The sequence below is a fragment of the Danio rerio genome, chromosome 15, assembly GCF_052040795.2.
Source record: "Danio rerio strain M-AB ecotype USA chromosome 15, GRCz13ab, whole genome shotgun sequence".
Lineage (NCBI taxonomy): Eukaryota > Metazoa > Chordata > Actinopteri > Cypriniformes > Danionidae > Danio > Danio rerio.
Window position 1 is genome coordinate 14075001 of NC_141035.1, and position 27412 is coordinate 14102412.

The 27412-nt window shown below is 35.7% G+C and overlaps 1 protein-coding gene across 2 annotated transcripts in view; it reads left to right on the forward strand.

Annotated features, from left to right (window-relative positions):
• strn4 (striatin, calmodulin binding protein 4) overlaps nt 1-25531 on the forward strand; it is an 82533-nt gene extending 57002 nt beyond the window's left edge. The window contains exons 9-19 of one of the 2 annotated variants that reach the window (XR_015509104.1): nt 1604-1722; nt 3368-3543; nt 3692-3739; nt 6646-6767; nt 7462-7629; nt 7703-7843; nt 10183-10281; nt 13397-13483; nt 18004-19892; nt 20122-20666; nt 20708-25531. Coding sequence is in view for 1 of the 2 variants with exons in the window: in XM_087283752.1 (XP_087139878.1) it covers nt 1604-1722; nt 3368-3543; nt 3692-3739; nt 6646-6767; nt 7462-7629; nt 7703-7843; nt 10183-10281; nt 13397-13483; nt 18004-18173 (1130 nt within the window). In the remaining variant the exon portion in view is untranslated. The remainder of the gene's footprint in view (nt 1-1603; nt 1723-3367; nt 3544-3691; nt 3740-6645; nt 6768-7461; nt 7630-7702; nt 7844-10182; nt 10282-13396; nt 13484-18003; nt 19893-20121; nt 20667-20707) is intronic. The other variant, XM_087283752.1, reaches the window with a different exon arrangement.
• Nucleotides 25532-27412: the final 1881 nt, after the last annotated feature.

Sequence of the window (27412 nt, forward strand, 5' to 3'; positions counted from 1 at the left end):
ACGTTATTTTAAATTACTCATCCCATCCATTACCAACCTTAAATCATACCTGAACTCTCTGTTTAACAGTTCCAAGTAAACTTGTGTGACATTCTCATAAAATCTCTCTGGTTTTGAATATCTTTGTTTGTAATTGTTCTTATAGCCCTGGCAATGTTTATCAATTTTGTATTATTATTAGAATATTTCCTCTCCTGTTTCTCTTACTTTTATAGCTGTCAATATAATACTTCACGTCTATGGAAGAAAGAGTCAATAAAGATAGAGAATGTGTAACATCATATTCATCAAAAGACGGTTTATGTGCAAGTAACCGCACCGGTCCGAGCAGGGAGCAAGCTGTGTAACACCAGCATGGGAGACCATAGATATATACACTAGATATCGCATAGGGACCCTGAGCATGCGTCAATAGCGCCGCCACATTGGTACAGTGCTCCCAGGACAAACGTCATTCAACCGCACTAGTCAGGACAGTGTTATTACGTGAAGATGCGGGACTTTAGCGCTGTCTACGGGTGTAGTAACGAGCAAACAAAGAAAACAAAGCATAAAGGCAGAACATTTCATAGGTAATATTATGTTTTTTTCTGTTTTTGTATGTTCTGAACTTTTGTGCTAATCAGGTAAACGTTATTGATGATAACAGTCACTTACTGCATTCACCATAAGGCAAAGCAGCTCCAACTCGCACTAAACACTCGGCTTATGCTAGTTTTGTTGAATAAAATCAGCAAACAATGCAAAATAAATATGACAACGAGATGCTGCGTAACATGTATTATTGTCGCCTAAGTGAAAGAGTCGTTCGGGGGATTCATTCACAAACGAATCGCTCGCTCCGTCAGTATGAGAAGTGAAAGCAGGAGAGGAGCTGTGTTTCAGGACACGGATTAGATTAAATTTAACAGGGAGAGTGAATAGTACATTTTTCAATGTAGAAAAGTTATGTAAAATTATAATTTTCATAATTACAAAATAAAAATTACATACTGACATCCAGGAAAACTCCCGATCTCAGATATATGTGTATATGTGTATATCTCTGGCTTTGCATGGCCACAGTCCTCCACTGTACCTTGGTCCCGCATTCATTTCAAAGGAGTGCTACCCTGTAGCAAGATGGCGGCGCTATTGACTCATTCCGTCGAATAGACAACAATAGGCCAGGCGACATCTAGTGTATATATGTATTTATGGGAGACAAGCTCCGAGGATGCTAAAGATTGCAGAACAACGTCTGTCACTGGATCCGAGGAGTGAGATTTACGCGATCACCAGCTGGCTTCTGTTACATAAGGGCAAATATAGATGACTAAAACTTTTTAATAATACTTTTATTAATTTATTAAATAATATTTATTAATTAATTTATTAATACTTTTATTAATACTTTTTATTATTTATAATGTCCAAGGCATTGATATTAATATTAAATGCTACTTTTGTGCTTTTATTAGCCTTTTTCTCGCCTGTTTACTGGGTTAAAAATCTTACATTATTCCATCTTACATTATTCCATATATATATATATATATTTATATATTTATATATTTATATTTATATATATTTTAGCATATTTGTGTGTGCGTGTGTCCTGCAGGAGGCGCTCTGGGCTTTTCATCCGATGTCTTCATTCTGGATGCAGTCGGAGGAGGAGACATGAACCTCGGAGAGCTGGCTGACCTCACTGTTGCCAACGACAACGACCTCACCATTGACGTAAGTGTCAAAAGTAATCTGACCTCCCTGTGTGAGGTTCTGCTTATTACTGCCATCTACAGAGCGCACTTTATATGAAGTTGCTAATTATTTGTCTTATTATACATATGAAGTATGAACAAAATACATAAAATTTGAGCAAACATACATAGTTAAGTCTATTTTATAGAAATTATTGTTTGTTTGCATACTGATCATAAGACTTTCATGCTTTATTATTTTGCTTTAATTAAAATAAAATCTAAATGTTAGTGTGTGTGTGTGTGTGTGTGTGTGTGGGGGGGGGGTGGGGTGTGGGGGGGTGTGTGGGTCTGGGTGTTATTATCAATATGTTAGTGTTGAGGTTATAAATCTAGTGTGATCCAAAATCAAATTTCTAAGATACGAGCAGATCACTTCAGCTTCTCATCTGATTTTGTAACCAATCAGATGCCCTCTAGTATTTGAAATTTTTTGCCCACTTCAAAAGTTCAGTCGCTTAATCACTTGTAATTGTGAGCTCATCTAAACACTTGCAGATAAAAGAAAATAATAGACTGTATCGAACAAAGTGTTGAAAACAATGAGGGGAGGAACCCAAAAAATCAAAATCCAATTTATGTATGTATTTATATATATATATATATATATATATATATATATATATATATAGGGCGAAGCAGTGGCGCAGTAGGTAGTGCTGAAGCCTCACCGCAAAAGGGTCGCTGGTTCGAGCCTCGGCTCAGTTGGCGTATTTGTGTGGAGTTTGCATGTTCTCCCTGCGTTTGCGTGGGTTTCCTCCAGGTGCTCCGGTTTCCCCCACAATGCAAAGACAGGCAGTACAGGTGAATTGGCTAAGCTAAATTGTGGGTAGTGTGTGTGGATGTTTCCCAGAGATGGGTTGTGGCTGGAAGGGCATCTGCTGCGTAAAAACTTGCTGGATAAGTTGACGGTTCATTCCGCTGTGGCGTCCCTGGATTAATAAAGGGACTAAGCCAACAAGAAAATTTATGAATATATATATACCTCAGATGCCCTTGCATAACTTCCTCTGTTTGAGCGCAAGATACTGACACTGAAGAGAAGAAACTGCAGACTAAAGTAGTTACTTTTAATTTTATTTTACTTTTAGTTTTCTCGTCATGTCGTCACTAATCAAAAAAAAAATGCTTTTCAGGAAAACTTTTAAGGCCTCCTATTTTTTTTACCCCTTTTACAAGATGTAGGGTAAGTCTTCGGTCAGATAATTTTACCTAGCAGAGTATTTATTATACAATGCAGAAGTTTTGGCTTAGAACAAGGTGTAACTGTTTTTTGTAGCCTGTGCCTTTAAATGCAAATGAGCTAGAAATCTTGTTCTGTGGACATGTTTATACACTTTACCACGGAGACATGTTAAAATGCACCTGTCAATCAAATCGTCACATCGCAGTGGGCCACAAAATCACTGGGATTTGGATCCTATTTTAATGGCAGGAGAAATTGTGTTTATATCACTCCATTATGACTGTGGACACTCTATACCTACACATACTTCTGTCCAAACAGCTTCTAAAAGTTTATTTTGCATCATAGGTACCCTTTAACGGAATATGGGCAGTTTTCAAGTATAGAATTCTTTCATAATATGCAAACAAGTCTTTGATAATTTTGGTTCCATGTCCAGTTGCAGGACAGTCGAGAAGAGTTCAAGAAAACGTGGAACCCTCGCTTCACACTGCGAAGCCACTTTGACGCCATCCGAGCGCTGTCCTTTCACCCCAGTCAGGCCGTGCTGCTGTCTGCATCTGAGGATGGGACGCTCAAACTGTGGAACCTCAACAAGGCCATGCACTCAAAAAAGTAAGAGCCAAAGCAGCCTGTACTTTATCGCCTCCTTGTGCGGATAGAATTGCGTTAGTGTAGGTGTCTCTGGAAGCATATTTAGAATTATTGATCTTTAACTGAGTTGTGTCTCTGTGTGCTGAGCGTCTCGTTTGTGTTTTCACAGAAATGCAGCGCTGGACGTTGAGCCTATTTATACTTTCCGAGCACACAGGTGAGCGAGTCCAGCTGAAAATCACATAACATGAGCCACAGCTGACAAACTCTGTCTGGTGCTTTAGGCAAAATCATGAGTCTAAAACTCAGTCGTTGTCATGATGTATTCAGGTCATTTCTGACCCATTTCTTTAAAAACAAAACTGCAAAGTTATTTGTATAAACGAGGGATGAACAATGTATGATTTGATAATTGATATCGCAATATGTGCGTCTTCAATACACACATTGCAAGATTATTTGTTAAATATTTTAATTAAATATTATATATATATATATATATATATATATATATATATATATATATATATATATATATATATATATATATATATATATATATAATATTATTATTAAAAAAATAGTATATTATTAAATATTATATTGTTTTAAATTATTTATACATTGACGATCTGCTATTTGACATTTGATTTTTGTACTTGAATACCATTAGACACCTCAGAAAACCATAAAGCAGTTTATTTATTTATTTTTGCTTGGAATTTATTATAATATCACTTCATAAAAAAGACTTGATCTCATCTCTGTTGATCTAAATAAATGAAATCTTCCAAAACATAGCTATTTAAATCATCTGTTGAAATTAGAATCATATCACAATATATGTTGCAGCAAAACAAAAAAATCACAATGTTTAATTTTTCCAATATTATGCAGTTCTAGTACAGACCTACCTAAATTATTTAGCATTATTTCATTTATTTTAACAGTTTTTTTATATGTACGTACATACGTGCATACATTATGCATAATTATTTAAAGATTTTATAAAGTTTATGTTTGAGTAATTTTTTGAAGGGGGGAGAGGGGGTATGTATGGGGTCCTGTGTCAAAAATCTTGATTTTTGTGCTGTGCTTTTAGTTAATATTTTTTATTTATTTATTTTGTGTGTGTCATTTTATTTTTTGTTGCTTTGTATTGTATTTTTGTATTGTTATTATTCGTATGTATGTACAAAATCTTGATTTTGTGCTGTTTCATTTAGTGTTTTGTTCTTGTCTAGTTTTTGTTTTAGTTCTTTTGTTTAATTTTATGTTTTGTTTTGTCTTGTGTTGTCATTTTATTTATTTTTTTGCTCTCTTGTTTTTTGTTATGTTTAGTTTTGTGTATTTTATTTTTTGTTATGTTTTATTACATTTTTTAAGGTTACACCTTTTATGTTTGAGTCATTTTGGACCTGCGTATGTGGTCCTTTTAGGTGTCAAAAGGCTTGATGTTATTTTATTTTCATTCATACATTTATTTTCTTTTCGGCTTAGTCTCTTTATTAGTCTGGGGTCACCACAGCAGAATGAGCCGGCCACTTATCCAGCAAATGTTTTATGCAGCAGTTGCCCTTCCAGCTGCAACCCATCACTGGGAAAGTTTATTTTATTTAATTTTGTTTTAATTTTGCTTAAAGTAGATTTAATCTTTCCATGTTTGTCACACAGTTGTGAGTGAATTTTATTGATAATCATTAGAAAGTACACCCGAAGATCACATTTATTTGGACATATTTACAGGGTTCCCACATTTCTTAAAAGTTTTTCGAAGTGCTTGATTTTTAGACATACGGATTCAAGGCCTTGAAATTACTTAAAAACAAACATAGATTCTTGAAAATGTTTAAATTTAAAGTTGATGGTGTTATTTCAACAATTGTCCTGTGGTACTTTCAAAAAATGAACAAAAAAGCTAAGAATATCATTTATTTAAAAACTTATATTTCAATCTTATACATGAACTATGACAAATAATGAATTTTAGCAATATTTTAGGAACCACATTTGAATATTGCCAGGATTAAAGTCAACTTATTATATTGAAGTTCTTTGAACATGACTTTAAAATGTAATAATGATGATGTTTTTAATGCCATTTTTTTAAAATGTTGACCTTTTTCATCAAGCGTTTTAATGCAAATATTAAATATAGGTGGAATGTTAAGTAAAGGAAGGACATTCATGGTGCTAGTCTATATATGCTGGGCGTGTGAATTACAAAGGTGCTTGATGTAAAATATTATTGATTTAAAAAGTCCTTGAATTTAGTGTCATGAAAGAGTGGGAACTGTATTTAGTAATATGTATAAGTAATATGTGTAATGTTTTGTCAGAACAAATATTTTAAATTTCATAAAGTTTTGTAATGTAATGTAATGTAATGTGTATTTATATAGCGCATTTATTGTGTATGGCCATACATCCAAAGCGCTTCACAATCATGAGGGGGGGTCTCTCCACACCACCACCAGTGTGCAGCATCCACTTGGATGATGCGACGCCTGCCACAGGACAACGGCGCCAGTGCGCTCACCACACACCAGCTATTGGTGGAGTAGAGGGACAGTGATAGAGCCAATTCGGTAGAGAGGGGATGATTGGGAGGCCATGATGTTAAGGGCCGATAGAGGGACTTTGGCCAGGACACCGGGGTTACACCCCTGCTCTTTCACGAGAAGTGCCTTGGGATTTTTAATGACCACAGAGAGTCAGGACCTCGGTTTAACGTCTCATCCGAAAGACGGCGCCCACTGACAGTATAGTGTCCCCTTCACTTTTACTGGGGCATTAGGACTCACACAGACCACAGGTTGAGCGCCCCCTGCTGGCCTCACTAACACCACTTCCAACAGCAACCTAGTGTTCCCTAGTGGTCTCCCATCCAGGTACTGACCAGGCTCAGCCCTGCTTAGCTTCAGTGAGTAACCGGTCTTGGGCTGCAGGGTGACATGGCTGTGGCATGTTTTGAAATGGTTAGGTTCATGACTAAATGAAAGGTGTGTGTAATTATGAGTTGAATTTCAGGAGTTGCGGATCAGTAAAAAAGTTAACTATTAAAATGTATACATTGATTCTTAATTTTATGTATCATTTTATTTTTGATTGGGTTTGGTTTAGTGGTGCTGTTCTTTCTCTGGCTATGGGAGAGGAAGGAGAATCATGCTTCAGCGGGGGTCTGGATGGCACCATTCGTGGATGGAAAATCCCAGACCTCAACGTGGATCCTTACGACAACTATGGCATGTCTACTTAATGCTGCATGTCTGTCTGTCTGTCTGTCTGTCTATCCATCCATCTATCTGCGTATTTAACATTATTTTTATTTTGCATACATAGAGAAAAATGTATTTACACCATTTACTAAAAAAACTACCCAAAATAAGACTTTTTGTAGCTTTTGGCATTTTCACGCAGCTTTTTCATTTTTCTTTTCTTTTATTCAATTATGCAGTAACCCAAATTTCACAAAAATATATATGGAAACTTTTTTTTTTGTTTTGGATTTATGATTTTACAATTTTAAACAGATTTTTTAGTCTGTTTGTTTTACTTTTTACATCTTTAATGTATTTATTTTATCTGGCTTACTGCTAAAACTTCTGTAAAATTGTGATTATTAAACAGAGAATTCTACTATGTTTGTCAAAATCTTTTTAAATAGTCTAACAACTCCTTTTGCAGTTTAACATTAACAAACACTAGCCCATATTGAGATTTGACTAAGTGTACAAACCAAAGTTTCATTAATCAATCCAAAATATGCAAACTTCAATAACATTCTGAGTTTGATAAAATCTCTTACAGTGTCACTGTAAAAGACAGAGGTTTTTGCTTGAGTTTCTGTGCAGTCCTCCAGAGGGCACTGTTTGTAAATGAAATAACCTCACACACATACAATGCGCAGGACATCCAGTAACAGTGTTTTATTTTCAGATCCTGGTGTGGAGAGTAGTGTTTTGTCAGGCCACGAGGACGCTGTCTGGGGATTGGCCTTCTCCTCCAGCCTACAGCGTTTGGCCTCCTGCTCCGCCGATGGGACAGTGCGCATCTGGGACCCTCATAATTCTTCCCCGTGTGTTTCTGTCTTCAACAAGGAGAAAGGTGAGGAGTGTTGTTTGTTTGTACTGTAAGTGTGTGTGTTTTTTTTTGCCTAATTGACTTTTTGTTTTTCCAGAACATGGCACTCCCACCTCGGTTGCCTTTGTAAATGCAGACCCGTCCCAGGTCGTGGTGTCTTTCGATGGGGGCGAGACTCTGCTTTATGACCTCAACACAGAGCAAAGCATCATGGTCCTGGAGACTCAGACTAAAGATGGTAAAAGGCTGTTCTTACTGGAAATGACATCCAGAAAAATATCACTCTGCGTTAAACACGTTTTGAAAGGCTTTGGAAAATAGAATTGTTTATAAATTAATTGAATTGTTCAGTTATATTGTTAAATGATTGTCATATATGATCCTTAAAGAAGGATGCAAATAGATTGATTGCTATGTAGTTTGCTATATTTATATTTACAATTTACATTTTAGCAGTTTAAAGACGTGTAAAGGGTGTATCTGTGTAATATGTGTGTCTATATGCAAATGAATAATTCATTATGAATTAAGACGATTTCATTTACTACACTTTTATTGCGAGATAAACAGTACATATTTTTGTTTTGTTTCTGTTTGCCAGGTTAATGGCTAAAATTAATGAAAACTTTAAGCAAATCAAATGTTAGTTGTGAGAAATATAATTATTTTTATTAATCTATCATATTATACATATTATAATCAAATATGTACACGAAGTAATTCTCATAAATAAGCCTTCTGAAATATTTTAAATTACTTATGTGCATGTCAATTATTATCATATGTATCATCATTATTATTATTATTATTATTATTATTATTATTATCAGCATTACTTAACAGAATAAATAAGGATGAGTTAAAATAGTTTTATATAGTATTTATAGTTATAGGTATTATTATGTAAAAATGTCCTAAACTTTGAATAATTAAAAATAATGTTGACATTGTTTTTAAATGTTCTAGAATTATTTATTAGAATTGACTTATTACATGTGCACACCACAAACACACACATACATGTGTATGTGTATATATATATATGAGCAATATCACATGAGTAGCAGTGCGATGTGGCTGTATATCAGCACTGGTGGGAGACATACGGGCAGAGTGCCTTAATGTCCCACCGGAGACAATGTACAGCCAAATCACACTGCTATGAGTGTGATATTGTGTTTATCGAACAGTTTGACGGCACAATCGTAATCATATAAAAAAAAAATCAAAAACCCTTTTGTATGAGGATTTACTTTTGCCATTCATTTGCAACTGCAGCTGACATCAGAACAGCAGAAATCTGTGCTACTTCAAATGTCACTTTACAGCTATGACTTAAATGATTCCTTAGCGTTATATCTAAAGTGATGACAAAACAGGGGATTTTGCTCACATTTTAACATTATAAGGCTGAACGGCATGAAATTCCATCACTCTACAGAAATTTTCCAGTATATCTCTGTTGCAGATCAGAATAATTAACCCCGAAAAAGCCAAAGCAACGCAAACACTACTAGATTACTATGGTATAAATACAGCACTACAACATACAAAAGAAAGAGATAGACTTAGAATGTCACTTACCTGTTTTAAAATGATTTGATCTGCTGTATTTTCAGTTTGAAAATACGCCAATCTTTTCTTCTTAAGCACTTATTATGCCAGGCATGTCCAATCTCGGTCCTGGAGGGCCAGTGTCCTGCAAAGTTTGGTTCCAACACCTATCAGACACACCTGGGCTAGCTAATCAAGCTCTTACAAGGCTTTTTAGAAACATCCTTGCAGGTGTGTTGAGACGAGTTGAGGCTAAAAGCTGCTGGACACCGTCCCTCCAGGACAGAGTTTGGACACTCCTGTATTATGTGGTCTGTGTCGCCATCTTGTGGCAGAATGTCAATTGTCTTTGCTGTGCTCAGTATGACAGGCTGATGGATGTCGACTCACTGAATCTCAGAATTTATAAATATTTAAAAAACAGTCGCTATCCCTATAGATAAACTGCATAGATGCAATCTAAACAACTACATTCTTGCCTAAAAAAGCCTCAAAAGAACAATATGTTGTCCAACAGGTGCAATATTTGTCGAACTGTAGTGAGTTTATTGATATGCTGTCACTCTATGTGGGCAGAGTAATACAGAAGGTTGAGAAGGCTGTACGAGTAGTGTTATTTGCAGGTGTAATTTGTTATTTGTATTATATATATATATATATATATATATATATATATATATATATATATATGTATATATATATGTATATATGTATATATATATATATATATATGTATATATATATGTATATATGTATATATATATGTATATATATATATATATATATATATATATATATATATATATATATATATATATATATATATATATATATAAATAATAGATATAGGAAGAAATATAACTAATATTATATGATGTAATGCGTGAAATAATTCCTGACCTGCATCATAATGTTACTTGAATATGATTGCTGGTCTATGAAGCTGTGAAGACAGTTTCTAATGGATTTGTCATCTACTGCACAGTAATACTAAAATACTGTTTTTGTTCATGTCTCCTGCAGGCAGCGAGCTGATTAACCGTGTGGTCAGTCATCCGTCCCAACCCATATCCATTACAGCCCATGAGAACCGCACCATCCGCTTCCTGGACAACAACACAGGTGTGTGTGCTTTTGGTATTCATCACATCCCCACAAGTATAGCAATACCAGTCTTTTTTAACCTTGTATGAAAATTTTTGAACCCCATGAGGATAACGGCTCATAAATGATCCAGAATGAAGTATTTTGAAAAAGTAAAAGAATGTTTTATTGTGAGCGTAGAGTTGGTGGTCAAAATATACAGTCTACAGTTAAAAGCATGAAAAACCAATGTGCGTCCGTGTGTGGAGTGCAGTTTTTCTGTTAATAATAACGCTGTGTATTTTCCAGCTGTGCTCTGTCGGTTCTGTAAATTTGACTCTGCTAGCGTGTAATCACAACAGACCTCCAAAAGCAGTAAAAAAAAAATAAAAAAACTTTAGTGTAAAAAATATTAAATAAACCTCAATTGAATCTGGGCCAGGCATCAACCTTTACTCGCCAGTTTCTAAAGCCAGAGTACTTTAAGAGAAGAGGATGACATTGTTGGTGTGAAAGATTAGCCTGCGCAGAAAATGCACTGGAAGCATGAAGTCAGTGGAGTGATACCTGTGGCTTTGTATTCAGGCACATTAGGCTGCTTTTATTGGTTTGTTGTGGCTGTGTGGACGCTTGAATGTTCGTCTAGTGAGGTTAATCTAGATTTCACATGTTTTTCAGCCTGTCTTGTAACAGAAATACTTTAAATTATGACTTTTGGTAATTTTTTTAATCTATTTGGTCTTAACTAATGTGGAAAGTTATTATGTTAATATTAATTAGTTATTTTATTGACCCTAAGTAACTTGTAGATTAACAGTGGATAATTTTAAGGTTTTAGATTTAGGTAACTATATCAACCCTTTTTCACAGTTGTTTCTTTTGTTGCATTTTAATTCAATTTTAAAGTGGCTTTATTCATTTAAAGGGATGGTTCACACAACACGAAATCATCATTCACTCATCATTCACTTGTCACAAAACTTTCTTCTGTTAAAAGCAAAAGAAGATATTTAGAAAAATGCTGAAAACTTAAGTTTAGGTGTGTAATGGATCACGGTTGATCTGTAATTTGTATGGGTCACAACCCACGGTTCAGAACTCGTGTAACCCACGGAATAATATACATATATATTTTCGTAGATTAATCCTAAAATTGTAATTATCACAGAGAAATCACCTTATTCAATCACAAAAATGATAGCATTTAGGCTTTTCTGTAAAATATAATCATGACAAAAAGTTATGGTGGGTTTCTTAGGTTATTAAAGGTGTTTTGTCACATTAATGCATTCAGTGCAAGCTGCACGATTAATTAAAAGATCAGGATCTCAACATCTAGGCAACATAAATTGTAAACGATGGTGATTTCCATGTTTATTATTCCTTCGAATTGCTGCATTCAAATCTGTGTTTAACAAATGCAAATATCAAGAAAGAGATTCAGTCTTCAGTCTTTTGAGTTAATTATAATGTTACAAACAGTCAAATAACACAGAAGTACTGGGATAACAGTTTATAGTTTAGAGAAAATTACTGATGTTTATGGTAAAGATCAGTGGTGTAGTCCTAAATAAAGGTGGTGTACTAATACCCACTTAACCCAAAATTTAAATAAAAGTAGTCAAAGAAATGACAAAAGTCAATGTTTCTTTATTTTTTTAGCAATATATATTTATTAACATAACTTACCTGTAGCTATTGACTTCCACAGAAGGAAAAACAAATATCATGGAAGCCAGTGGTTAAAGGTTTTCAGCTTTTTTCAAAAATATTTTCTATTATGTTCAAGTCTACTGCAGTTTTCATATCAAATTAAAAATAGACTGAGTCGATTATTTAGTGTAGAGTTCATGAGCAAATCGCTTAACTTTTTAGGGGGCTAAAGTGACATCCATGCGGTTTTGTAATTTTACCTGATGTTTCTGTGAGACATCATTCAGTTGACAGTTGACTTGTTATCTTCGAAAAACTCTCATTGAATTTTCTCACAGCTGCTGTGGCCGTCAGAGGGAGGGAAATGGCTCAAGTTAAACAAAAATGCACCAATTTCAACAAATTAAGATGCTAGTTAAATAACCTTTAGTATACAGTTAAAGGTGATGCAAATATCCAAAAATTAGGGAAGTCTAATCAGCAAAACAAGTGAGTATATCGAGGGTATATGCAATTATTGATCATCAGAAGTCATAATACCATAAAACAGCTTTTGGAAAAAAAAGTAGGCATACAGAGTATATGTAGGTATGGCCCCGACTACACCACTGGTAAAGATTAAAATCACCGTCGTATTCATTTAACTTGATGCTCAAAAATGAAAGTTGTAGGCAGCAATTAATTTATTTAACCAGTAGCAGCCATCAAGAATATGCCACTGAAAAATTCATCAAAAATGGTCCATCTAGCAATAAAACATAAAGTTTTAGGAGTGAATATCTGAATCATTTATTGAAAATTTAGCGTGATCAGTAACAGTAGTAGAAACAGTAAAAAAAAATTCAATATTTTTATTCAGCGGATTATTTCTTCATCTTATTTTTATTAAAATTACAGGTTCTAAGTTCTGTTTGTTAAAACCAAAAGTGTCTTGCAGTGCTGTTTTTGTAATAAATGAAAGTAAATTAGATTTGTCTCCTTTGCGTTTTGTTTAATACGAATAATGAAAAATATTTTTATTTTGTTTATTTATTTTTTATCCATGTCTAAAAACCTTTATATAATCCAAACCATGAGATTTGTGATCCTTTGTACCACTAGTTGACTTCCATAGTATTTGTTTTCCTTTCTATAAAAGTCAAAGGTTACAGGTTTCTAACAATTTACAAAATATCTACTTTTGTGTACAACAGAAAAAGAAACTCAAAAGGTTTGAAACCACTTGAGGGAGATTCCATTTTGAGTGAACTATCCCTTTAATGATTCATTGCCATATTTTGACACTTTTAATAAAATTGTAATGCTTTACTTATTAGTTAGGCTGTCATAAACTCGTTCCTGCAGTTACCTCATGATTCAAGTTTGTAAAAGCTGCATTTAGAAACGCAATGTTATCCTATAGGTTGGGCCAGAACATGTAATGTCTGACCTCTCTAAAACAATATTATGTATCAGAAATATCCTGCATGACATAATCCTTTACATCTTGCTCTCTCCACAGGGAAAGTGATTCATTCAATGGTGGCTCACCTGGATGCTGTTACCTGTCTTGCCACAGACCCTAAAGGCACTTACCTCATCTCCGGCAGTAAGTGAATACACACAGTGTGTGACATAAGAGAATAATATAACAATCAAAACACATCAATATCAACAAATCACATTCTCATAAAAATGTGACAGGTTTCAACAACATGGCGTCTCTGCTAGGGATGGCGATTTTCATCAGTTTAAGCAATAGAGTATTTAATAGAATATAATATATATGTATATTCAAATATTAGGCTACATACTGTATATACATTTTTAGCCCCCCTTTGAATTTTTTCAGATTTTTTTATGTATATTTCCCAAATAATCTTTAACAGAGCAAGGACATTTTCACAGTATGTCTGATAATATTTTTTCTTCTGGAGAAAGTCTTATTTGCTTTATTTTGGCTAGAATAAAAGCAGTTTTTAATTTTTTAAAAAACATTTTAAGGACAAAAATATTAGTTCCTTTAAGCTAACTTTTTTCTATAGTCTACAGAGCAAACCATCATTCTACAATAACTGGCTTAATTACCCTAACCTGCCTAGTTTACCTAATTAACTTAGTTAAGCCTAATCTGTATAGAAGTGTCTTGAAAAATATCTAGTCAAATATTATTTACTTTCATCATGGCACAGATAAAATAAATCAGTTTTGAATGATTTATTAATGATTTATTCAGAAATGAGTTATTAAAACTTTTATGTCAGATTGTACAAGAAGCACTCCATTAAATTAAATTTTTCATCTCCTTGTCTTTAAAATATGAACATTTATTTTACCGCAGCATATTCAATGGTGCGTGCGAGTAAACTGCTTTTTGTCTTATTCTGCGCTTGAGCAAATAAATGAATGCAAAAGTCTATTTAACTGATTTTGTTTTAGTTACATTACAACATTGATGCTGTAAAAGGAACCGTATAAAATGGAAAAAGTCACATTACCCCTCACAGGAAGTTTATCAGTTTGGGAAGAAACACTTGCTCCGCATATACCATGTTGCTTTTTTTTTTTTTTTTTTGACAGATAATTGCAATTTTGATTTGATTTGCGATTTAGTTTTGTAGTCAAGCTTTAGCTCAATATTCTGTATCGTAGCTTCTTACTGCTAAAATGCAGTGAGTGTTAGTTAAAAAAGGGACTGAAAAGATATTAACTAACTCCAACTTTTATTCAAATTTGTTTATAAAAATTAAGAAATTAAACACAAAGAGCAAACAGTAGTGAGTTATTCATTCATTTTCTTTTCGGCATAATCCCCCTATTCTAGGGTTGCCACAGCGAAATTAACTGCCAGTAATGAGTTATGGCATTAGTTGTCTCCTGGTACCTTTGTGATGTTTTTTCATTCAATTCAATTTAATTCATTTCAGCTTTATCTGTATAGCGCTTTTACAATGTAGATTGTGTCAAAGCAGCTTCACATAAATGGTCATTGTAACTGGATCAGGGTAGTTCAGTTTTTAGTGTTTAAGTTCAGTTCAGTTTAGCTCAGTTCAGTGTGGTTTGAAATCATTACTGAGAGTCCAAACACTGAAGAGCAAATTCGTCAATGAGTAGCTTTTCAGATCCTGAACCATGCAAGCCAGTGGCGACAGCGGAGAGGGAAAAAAACTTTACCAATAGGAGAGTGAAAAAAAATACCTTGAGATAACCAGACTCAGTTCAGCACGACCATTTTAATTTCTCCACTGGCCAAAAGTCTTGTGCAGAGCTGCAATTTCAGCAGTGGGCGGAAAGCTGGCCTCAGCGAATCACTGGAATCAGACTCTTTTCATATAGTGTAACAGCTGCAAACAACTCTAAAATTGTACTTTTCTGTTTCTGTAAATTGCACTATTCTGCTGTGTGGTAAGATGCATTGTTCAGTTGAACAATGGGTGCTACAGTTTTAAATGATGAGTAGCCTTTTTTTAATAATTTACCTTATGTAAACAGAAGCAAACTGTTCTATTGTAAACTATTTTTGAAAGTGCCCAAAGAACGCCATTCTAATGTTTCAATTTCATACAATTTCTCTCTGTGGGTATTGATAATGCAGTTTGTAAGGTAAATTGTTAGCAAAACGTTGTATTATAAATAGCGCTGTCAAAATTAACGCGTTAACGCATGCGATTAATTTTAAATAATTACCGCGTTTAAAAAAATGTACGCAATTAACGCAGTTGCAGGTTTTTTTACTTCCTGTTGTGGTGGACGTGTGTTCAACATGCAATAAATATGGATAAGACCAAGGAAGCACTTTTTGAAGGCAAGTTTCAGTATAAAACAACTAGTCGCATCACCAGGCTCTCCAAAGTTTCATGCAATTTCGGGTGTTTCATTTTTAACTTTGGACTTCTGTTGTAAGTTGATACCGCATGGCGAACAGAAAGAAAATCCTCCGCATTTCGTGACTCGGTGTTCCTTTAAGGTAAGGTTCCTTTTAAGGCTACACGGTAGAATTTTAATAAGAGTATTATCTTAATCATATTAAAATCGGAGTATTGGTGTCTTATGTGAATGTGCTCAAAGTCTCTGGTGAAGTCGCGAGCTGTTAAAGACAGGGCATTACTCTGCCTTTCAGCATGAACCCTCCAAGTTTAGCGTGTTTCCGCATTAAACGAAATGAAAGCGTATGATTCGCGTTGTTGTGTCAGAATCCTTGTGAAATACAATAATACTTTAGGACGCTTAGTTTAAGCAAATTTGATGAATGTGATCATGCGTGTTGAATCTGAGGGGAGTCGCTCCAGTATGAAAGGCCGTTGGGGCCAAATTGTCTGCAGCGCGTTGTGTGTGTGTCTGTGTGTGTGTGCCTGTGTCAGGCCCGTTGAGGGGTGTCAGGGGTGGAGTGAGCGACGTATCTGAGTAGGGGCGAGGGGGGTGTGCAATGTATTTAATGACTGGTTTGCGAGAAATTATCATTCATTTGCGGGCTTTTGGGAGTCTCTGTGCACTTGCGGGATACTCCTAGTCTTAGCCACTGGATGAATGTAAAGGAGGATTAAGCAAAATTGTTTCTACTCTATAACTAATGTTCTCAACTCACAGCAATAAAACTTTACAATGAGTGCAACAGTTTATATTCTATAGTTTATTATTATAATTTTTCATTTTCCATATCTGCCATTCCTGTATTTTGGCATTTTTTTGCAGTCCAACATGGAAATCAATGTTTTCTTTATTGGCATTGATTGTTTTGAAATTTAAATGTCATTAACATGCCTGTGTTTTAATTTCTGTTATAAATATGGCTGTCAAGCCAGGATCTTGATGGTTTATTGTGGGTATGTTGTTACATGAAGAAATCTGTGTTACAAGTTAAACAAAAATTCTATTAAACAATTATATTTTGGATTTAAATATTTTTTTTCTTGCGTTTACATTAATTTTACATTTAAATAGCCAAAATTACAAGTTTCAGTATTTTAAATGCAATTAATCGCGATAATTTTTTTTAAAAAGGTGCAATTAATTAGTTACATTTTTTTTTATCGATTGACAGCACTAATTATAAACTAAGAGCCCTATCATACACCCGGCACAATAAGGTGCAAGACGTGTATGGCACGATTTGTTGCTATTTTCAGACCAGCTCAGATCTAATTTTCACATTTTGCACCACGTTGATCAAATAGCAAATCCATTTGCACCACTTTGTGGACTCATTGGTGTGCCGGTCTAAAAAGGAGGTGTGTTAAGGCACGTTTTACAGTTTATTCATGCCAATTTGCATTTGTATGATGTTGTTGTAATTATTATTATTACCAATATTATTTATTATATGCATTTTTGCATTTGTTTTAATAAAACAAGTTTAGATTTGTCCAACTGTAGAGTTTTGGAGAAGTACTGTATGCATCACTATATGAGGCATAATAGGATGCGTGTTTGGATATAATATGGATTTAGACTTAGCCCTAAGTATGCAAGTCTGAGAAGAACAGTGTTTAGATGTTTGAAATTTCATACAATCTCTCATTGTGCTGGTAGTTTAAATGATCCAGTTTAACTAACCTAATCCTAACAGTTTAAACATTTCATAAAAAGTAAATCCATTTATATACAATTAACCTGTTATCACTTGCTCCACAGCACCAACCATTGTATATTGCTATAAATGCAAGCTTTGGTATTGTGCTCATTATTTATATTAAATGTGAAAATTCACTTCATTTGCAGCCTTAAAATTCAAATGGTAATCGTGTTTATTTATTATTTGAATAATAACTGTGGGGGCGACACGGTGGCTGGTTAGCACTGTCGCCTCACAGCAAGAAGGTTGCTGGTTTGAGTCCCGGACGGGTCAGTTAGCATTTCTGTGTGGAGTTTGCATGTTCTACCAGTGTTTGTGTGGGTTGCCTACCACAGGTGCTCCGCTTAACCCTAATTTATGTGTGTGAATGAGTGTATGGATGTTTCTCAGTACTGGGTTGCAGCTGGAAAGGCATTCGCTGTGTATAACATATGCTGGATAAGTTGACGGTTCATTCCACTGTTGCGACTCTTGAAGAATAAAGGGACTGTGAATGAATAATAACTGCACTCTCCTAATTTGCTGCATCCGTTTCTTGTGGTTTGTGTGTTTGTCAGGTCATGACTGCTCAGTGCGCTTGTGGATGCTGGACAATCGCACGTGTGTGCAGGAGATCACAGCGCACAGGAAAAAACATGATGAGGCCATTCATGACGTGGCCTTCCACCCGACGCAGCCCTTCATCGCCAGCGCCGGGGCCGATGCTCTCGCCAAGATCTTTGTTTAACTTTCTCACCGGTAAATCCAAATGCAGAAAAACCAAGTTTTTGAAGGTGCTGTTTGTGATTTGACTGACAGAAATTGATTTTGTTTGATTTATCACAATGAGTATCAATCATACCGTGCAGCAATCATGTGTTCTGACAATAGGCACCACATTTTTTGACACCACAAAAGCAATTCGATCAAGAGTGTGTTTTAGTGGTTGAAAGTGGACAAGCTTGACTTTCAGAACTTGTTTGAACCTATAATTAGTGTGGGCCACTTGTGTTTGGATTGACGAAAATGCATTTTAAAGGGATAGTTTGACCAAAATTGAAAATTTTGTCATCGGTTACTCACCCTTCACTTGTTCCAAACCTTTTTGAGTTTCTTTCTTCTGTTAAACAACGAAGAATTTAATTTGAAGTTGACTTTAATACTACAGTATGTTTGTTCCATAACTATGGATGGCATTCTTCAGAATATTCTAACATTCTTCAAAAAAATCTAAATTATTCCTTGCTGCATTCACACTGGATGCGGATGAAGCATCTAGCGTGAGTGGTTTCCATGTTAATTCAATGCAAAGATGCAAATAGACATCCTGCGGCATGATTCGCACGAATGATGCGCCGCAAGTTGAGAGATTTGATAGATTGATAGCTAACATAGATTTTTTATTGAGAGATTAGCTGTGTTTATGTTCTTTAGGGAGGCTGAAAAGCAGCGTATATTCGTTCAGCGCCATGTCTGACAATCCTTTCAAAGGAAACTCCTCCAGAAACTATACATTCATGATGCCGGCTTTCAGCAGTGCTTCTAGCCGAGCTGAGCCCAGTTTGATGAGCTGTTGTCGGTGTCTGCAAGAGGATTTTCCCAACAACAGGCACTACGACATAATCACTCCCCTACAAGCAAGCTCATGATTGGTTGACTCATTACGAATGTCTGCTAGAGTTCAGATTTTCCAACTCCAGTAATTCACCAGATATATGCATCAAGCGTGCAAAACACTTAACTCGCATATTTTGAGCCACCTCATTCGCCTTCTTCTCATTCCATGTTAGCCATTTAGCAGTGAAGCTAGTCACCGGGTGGACAGAAGCCCTGCACATTACATAAATCTGTGTCTAATGTGAAATGAAATTGACGTGCAAATGAAGAGAGTAAACTCAAAATGATCAGCCGTTTATTTGCGCGCGATTTATTGGTGTGAGCCACGTCTAGTGTGAACACAGCATCAGACTTTTCTTCATGACTATGTTTTCAAACGCACTTAAGATCACTTTTCTATGTTACACACTTTAATGTTAAATCATTTAAGTACTAAACTGCAAATGCTAATCGCAGATTTCAAACTACTAACTTATGTAAATAAAATACATTCAACTTTCAATTCTGCTTTATTTTTTAGCCGCTGTTAGGAATTTAAAACTGTTTGCATGTTAAAAGTTGTTAGCATGTTCACGTCAGTCTGAAATGTGAGTAAATCAACAGCACTTTTACTCCCAATCCCAATTCTCCACCTTAGTCCTTTAGTTTACCTAATTCCCTTTACCCAATCCCTTTACTCAAGAATCGTCCCAATTCTTTTTAGGGCTAGATAGCCCTTGAAACTGAGATTTTCTAGGACCACACTCAAAACCAAGAGGTAAGAAATTTCCCATAATACAGCAGCTATAACAACAGCATGGCTGCACACGGAAGTCAGCAGATGCACAAATGAGTTTTTTTTTTTTTATTTGTCATGCCATCATTGTTACCGTCATGCTTAATTTTTTTTTTTACTTCGCTATCCCTAATCCCTAACAATAACTCCTGTATAGTAGTCCCACAACAAACTTTCACATTTGACACTCCATGACACTGGAATACCCTGTCAGAAAAGTCTAGTGGCTGGGTATCAGCTTTTTACAATGTCTACTATAATGTTAATGTTGATTTTGTGTGTTTACATAGATGAATATGACCAGCGTGTAAATGCACAGTATAGTTATGATCTAATGGCTCGTTTTCACTGATTGGTACGGTTCGGTTTGGTACGCTTTTATGGCTGTTTCCACTGTCAATAAGCATACCGAACCAAACCGTACCGTACCACTTTTTCGGCACCCTTTCGAAAGGGTACCAAAAATGAGAAAGGGTACCAAAAGGTGGAGCTACACGCGCAGCCGAACGCTGATTGGTTACAGAGATACGTCACAAGCTCGTGGAGCTAGGCAGAATGTAAACAAAGGATCCGCCATGTTCTAATACACAGCCAAGAGATTACATGGATATACTATATGCATAAAATAAAAAGCCATGGATGACAAGAGCTCAAACAAACCGTGTCGTCATCTTGATGAACAGACACAATGCAAAGAAGAACAAAATCTGCCGTGTGCTGTTGTTGCTTTACGAGCCCGTCTAAAAGTGCTAGCGGTATTCGCTTGCTTCTGGGAGCGCACGATCGCGTCTATATTTGATATAACGAACTTCTTGAGCTGATGATGATAACGTGTACATGATTGTTGAAGTGTCTCCACCATCTGACCCATTTAGAAAGTAAAGGACAAGCGCGAGAGTAAAACGCGAGAAAAAAAAAAAAAAAAAGGAGAAACCCGGCAAAACACAGAAGCAAAACTGTTTAACAACCTAAATCATGAACAAACGGCCATGTTTATCTTTGCCTTTTGGACTATTATGAACTGGGAATGACAAAATTACTCTCTAACAGAGCTTACATGTGCTGGTGAAGATTACAGACACAGATGAGAGGTTTGCGCTGACTGTGGGCTATATTGCATGTGTTTTTGAACTCAAATAAGTACTAAATGAATGATGTGTGTAGTTTTTCTGTAATTAATAATATATCGGAGACCGTAAGGGTCTGTATGTGTTCATATATGTTGCATTTATGTATTTATTTTATATAATTACAGACGTTACAGTAGCCTATTTTGCACTGTCATTGATCCGCAGTTATAATCAACTCCTGTCCATAGAAAAGTTAGTAATAAACATTTATAAACAAGTATTTATGTGTATGAAGCATCTGTTTTGTCAGAAGTGCTTCTCATATGATATGTAAGCGACCCGTACAGCCTTACTGTAGACATTTATTCGAGCGAGCATGACGTCGACTTTAACTTAATGTCGTACACCACGCCCACCAAAAAGGTACCCTCTGTGGTGGAAACGCAAGCCTGATAAAGGTGACCCGTACCAACCCGAACCGTACCATACTGTACCAGTCAGTGGAAACGAGCCATTATTGTCACATTATATGGTTATGATAGCAGTTGCCATCGTCGATCACAAATAATGTTAGAAATTGCTATGACATGATGAAGTCTGCTTGTTTTGTAGTGTTGTCCCATTTCTTAGGGGTACATTTTGAAGCCTTTCCACTTCCCACTCTGTTTCGAGAGCCAAGGGCAAGGGGTAGGGGTACAAAAATAGGGGATTTGGCCTTAGCGTTTTGGGTGAACTATCACTTTACAAAACTAGTGAATTGATTATTCTTTTCTCCTGTTTCAGCTATTTTTGTCTGTCTTAAATAGAAAAAAAGCCTAAATCACTTACAGCACCTTGCTTGTAGTCATATTAGCATGAAAGCATGTGTTAATGGGCTAATTTTTGCTTTATCTCTTCTCAGGGGATCCACCCTCACTACTGGGCCAAAAGAGTGAAACGCCGAACACACACATACATAAACACTCATACACACACACTTACTCAAAACGGGAACAATGTCCTACACATCACTGCCTGTGTAAAAGGCACACAACATTTCCATCGTTCATTTATGCCTCACAAGTTGTGATACAAACTCTACCGCTTTTATTACTAATGAGTTTGCTGCTCTGGTCCTGATTTCAGTTTTACTTTAACACTACTAATAATCTGCACAATGTGTTGTGAGAGATGTCCAATCTGTTGACGGATGGACGCACTCAAACGCACACCTTAACACAACACAACACACATACACACAGACCCTGGATTTTAATTTCATGCTCGGTTTAGGTTGAGGATCTGAAGGCTCTCGGTAAACAAGCCATTACCCAAGCCTGCACATTTTCTCAATGTAAATTGCATTAGTGCTAATCTGTGAATTAATGTCCTCGCGTAACTGTTGCCTGGTAACGTGAGGTCATCGATGCATTTCATTCCAAAGACTGCTTTAGATGAGTTCGTTTTGGTTGCGTTTTAGCTGCAAAGTACAAACACAGCTTTACCTTTAGCCTCACAGCTAAGAGCCTTAGCATTTCAGCCTTTCATAATCACCTTCTCCATGAATTTTATTCAAGTACATCTTGAACTAAAACCAAACACGTGTATCTGCGTGTGGGACTGTGCCAGCACAAGCCTTTCACACTCACCCACTTCTTCATTCATATCCAATCGGGTGGCGTTTTTATCCGTAATAGTCAGGTGACTGTTGAGTAGTGTATTTATTGTAGTGTTCGATATCAGTCGGAGGACTTCTTGGGAAGATCTGCAGTTGGACGCAAAACTCATTTCTGTATATAAGCAGGATGCGCTGTACATAGCACACTTGTTTCACAACCTTGGTGCTAAGATTTCCTCTGAATCAGGGACCGTAAAAGTATCAAATCTCGCCTTTCCCTTCGAGTTATCATGTACGGTTCTTTGGCTTTTCAGAAATACAGCCAGTGGGGTTGGGAGTTTTCGAGTACATCTGGTGTGCCGAAGTGGCTTTTAAGGTTTTGTCAGGGTATTTTTAAGATGATGATCTCCGTATCCACACTAGATGATGTTTAGTTTATGATTGTTGCCAGAAGATTGAAACAAACTACAGTGTTTCACTACAGTTTATAATGTCAATTTATGAGTTTTTGGACCTCCATGATCATGACCTTGTTAATTTTTTCTGAAAAGTGGTGCACAAAAGTTGATTTTAGGTGATGTAAACTGGTACCCCAGTTGTCAGATAAGTGACTGAGAGATCAAGTCTAGGTAGATGACATTGTTTTAAAAAAGTCCACCTAATGGGTCTTGAACCCTTAGTCAAAGCTTACCAGGATGATTTACCAAGTGGTCAAAGTCTAGTACTGAAGCATTAAAATAAAGGAATTTAAAAAAAATTCCAATTGATCGTTTTTGAACCCTTAAGTTAAGGCAAAGAAAGAAGGTGTTTCAGAGTAGCTAAGACCAACACTTATAAGGGCTCTTTTATTGGAAATAAAGTGGACCATCTTGATTTTTGTTGACTAAGCAAGGATTCAAGAAGTCAAGAATGAGACCTGAATCAGATTTTAACATACCTTAGTTGGAGCAATGCTGTTTCCGAGCTTTGGGGATGGAAGGTCACATCATGTAGTTGCCAGTTTCCACTTTGAAGTGTTTATTTTTTTCAATTCTTTACTGTTTTTTACTAGAGTTCTTGTCCCCCATTAGTCAAGGCAAAGGAAGTATGTATCACACTCATAAGGACCAACTTGATTTTTGTTGACTAAGCAAGGAATAAAGAATTTGAGCTAAAGAATGAGACTTTAATCGGATATTTTAGATTTCTTAGTTGGAGGATTCCTTCTTTTGTGCTTTGGGGATCGTAGGTCAAACTTGTAGTAGCCAGTTTCCACTTCAAAGTGTTTATCCATTACTGGTTTCCACCTGATAGGTCTTAAACCCTTAGTTAAGGCAAAGAAAGAAGGTGTTTCAGGGTAAACTAGCCTAGAGCAACACTCTTAAGGGCTTTTTTAATGGAAATAAAAGTGTGCCACCTTGATTTCTGTTCACCAACCATGAATCAAAAATGTGAAATGAAGAGTCAGACTTTGATCTGATCTATTAGAGACCTTAGTTGGAGATTTCCTTCTGTGTTTTGGGGATTGAAGATCACATCTTGTAGTAGCCAGTTTTCACTTCAAAGTGTTTATCCATTACTTGTTTCCACCTGATAGGTCCTAAACCCTTGGTTAGGGCAAAGGAAGAAGGTATTTTGGGGTAAAATAGCCTAACGCAACACTATTAATGGCTCTTTTAATGGAAATAAAAGTGTGCCACCTTGATTTTTGTTCATTAAGCATATATCAAGAATGTGAGATGAAAAGTCAGACTTTAACCTGGTCTTTTAGATACCTTAGTTGGAAGATTCCTGCTTCCAAGCTTGGGGGATGGAAGGTCACATCTTCTACTAGCCACTTTCCACTTGGAGGTGTGTATTTTTATCCTTTACTGGTTTTCCGTGGTCATAGATGAGTGCCCAGAAGGCAAGTCCGAAGTGACAGAAAGAATGATGGGCCATAAAGAGCACCCTAGCGTAATGGAGTCGTGTCAGTCCATCCATCCAGCTTGGAAATTAAGCTTTCCTATGTAGAGGAATTGTCCTCGGCAAGAAAAGCAGACTAAATTTTTGAGTTTACAAGCGTAGGGAAGTTTATGGATTGATTGTGTTAATGGGCAAGGTTATGTTGTGTCTCTTGTAAAATGTCGAGACCACCAATTCATTTTGGGGTTATTCTCCAAATCAACGAATGTCACGTACCACAGACTTATGTTCAGTGGAATCTCATACTTCTTTGCTGCTTACCTCTTTTCCTAAAAATTTCACACTGCACACTAACGGTTAACTTTATGCTACACTACATGCGTAGCGTAAGACGAACGGTTCAGTTCATCCATGTATTGCTGCACCATTAATTTCTCTTCCAAAGACTGCTGATTGCATGGGTGTTTAGACGAGTCCTGCTGTCTTTTTTGTACACCTCTTTTCCTGCACCCCTTGATGCAATACGAGTCTTGAAATTAAAACAACAAAACACATTCCTTACCGAGAGAGGATGAATCTGTGTAAAGAAAAATACAAATAAAATACAAAGGAAAGGAACCGGAAATGTTTATAATTAACAGGCTGCCAATGCAAAATGTAAGTTTCCCATTTTCTCACTTATTTGCTTTTTTACTAGACATATTATCATTATAATTACTAGTAATAAGGTGTAAGACAACAGTAGTACCTTTTTTGCTAGGCTTAAGACTTGCTTGTGATTGTGTAAAAGCCTAAAAATGAAAATTGTATGAAAATGTAAGAAAAAAAGAAAAAGTTTCAGTCCACAGCCAAGGTAAAAGGACTTTTTGTTATGTGTTTTTATTTTTTAATAGCAATTTATCACTGTGTGATATTTTGTACATCATATTAAGCTGTATTCAATCTATATCCTCTAACTACAAGGGATAAAAAAGACCAGCCTTTTATTTATTTTGTTTTATTATACATATTTTTGAACTGCTTTTAGCTTGTATCGAACTACATATTTTCCTTGTTACTGTTGATTTCTTTCTTTTTTTATTTTATTTTTTTTTTGCTTTGCAGGTTTTGTGTTGTATGTCAAAAACATCCAAAACAACTTAATAAAAACATGATTTTGTACAGAGATTTTTATTTTTGTCTGGTCTGAATTTTCTGTCTGATAAAGTTTCTTTGGGTATTTATTTATTTATTTAATTATTATTTGTTGTTGATGTTCAGCACATGTGATTGCTGTTTTGGAAGATGGAGTTTTATTTTGGATTTAGACAAATTAACGTTTAAGTAATATATGCAAATGTACTGTTTTCAATACAGTTCTGAAACAAAAGTGCAAAAGAAAAACTCTTGGTCAACTACTTTAAGTCTAATAAATAACACTAGATCACCCACTTCAAAATTTATGTAGTACTAAGCTACCCAGCAATCAGTTTTGTGATTAATAGACGTCTGATTGACATCTAACTGTTGACAGCTTGGCTAAAACAAGGCTAAACTTGGGTTGTCAGTGAAAATCTACAACTAGCCCAAAACTAGACTAGAATAGACAGTCAATAGACTAGAATAGACAGACAAAGTTTGTGTAGTTACTCATTTCTGTTTTTGACGACTAGTCTAGTTTTGGCCTATTCTTAGATGTCTGTTAGATCTTAGATGTTTTAGCCTAGCTGTCTATGTTTAGATGTCTATTAAACACAAAATTGTTTAAAGCCAAGATGACTGATTAGATGTCTATTGGACATTTAAAAACTAAAGATGCCTGCTTGTTATATGCTTAAGTTGAATTGAAAATTATCCAATTTGGTTAATTTGTCTATGATATTATCTAAAACTTAGTAGAAATTACAGCTTTTCTGATTGATGCTTGAACCTCCCTGAAGGATGTTAAAACTAGTGGGGTGTCTGGAAAATAGTTTGCACTGATTCATATCTGATATATTAGTAAGTGAATATAAATTTGACCCCAATATAATGGGGTCTAACCAATAGATAAGGGTTCACTTTTTTCATGTAAACTATGTTTGGATCTGCCAATGGCCTAAAAGTGAGGTCAAATTAAACTATAGTTTGTAGTTTAATATACATCTATGCATGCACATGGAAATTAAACAGTAAAGTGTACAGTAAATGTAATCTTTCGTAATCATCCATTTATTGGTGCAGGGATGTAAACTTGTCCCAATTTCATACTTCATAATCATGAGATATAATTTAATTAAATATAGAAATTTGATTGTAGAAAGCTGAGCCCTGACAGTCAATGTAGTTCAAACACAGGATAAACTTCATTAAAATGTGAAAAAATTTATCTCTCATCTTGAACTATAGAGTCTCCAATTTATTCCTTTAAAAGGTCTGAGCCATTAATACATTGTTGCCTGTTATCTGCGAACTGATGCTTCTTTCTCTCATTCATGGGAAACCTAGAGCTTCCTACTTTTTTTATTTAGTTTTTTCTGACTATAGTGTCACCCATAGGTTGAACAAATAAGATTGTTAATGGTACACGCATTAATTGTTTCCCAGTGATGGGTTGCAGCTGGAAGGGCATTCACTGCATAAACATATACTGGATAAGTTGGTGGTTCGTGTGGCGACCCCAGGTTAATAAAGGGACTAAACCAAAAAGAAAATGAATGAATAAACATCAATTGTTTGCCTGCCCTGTAGGATATGAAAAAAAAATAGGACTGGGGAAAGAATTACCAAAGAATTGGTAATGGGGAAATAAGTAAAAAGGTAGTGTGGGGCCCAGGCAAAAAAACAAAACCAAAAAAAAAAAAAAACAGAGAAGAGGACAAAATTGTTCCAGGGTGGGGGAGTAAACAAGACAAACTGTTATACAAAGAAAGAGACATACAAGTTTAGAGGGAGGGAAGAAGGTGTGTGTGGGACAGGGAGGAGACTGAAGTGGATATGCATGATCTCATAGAGCTTCTCCTTTACAGCTTTGCCTCCTGCTGATTGGCTGAGAGATCTGTCAGTCATCCTACTTCCTCCTGGGC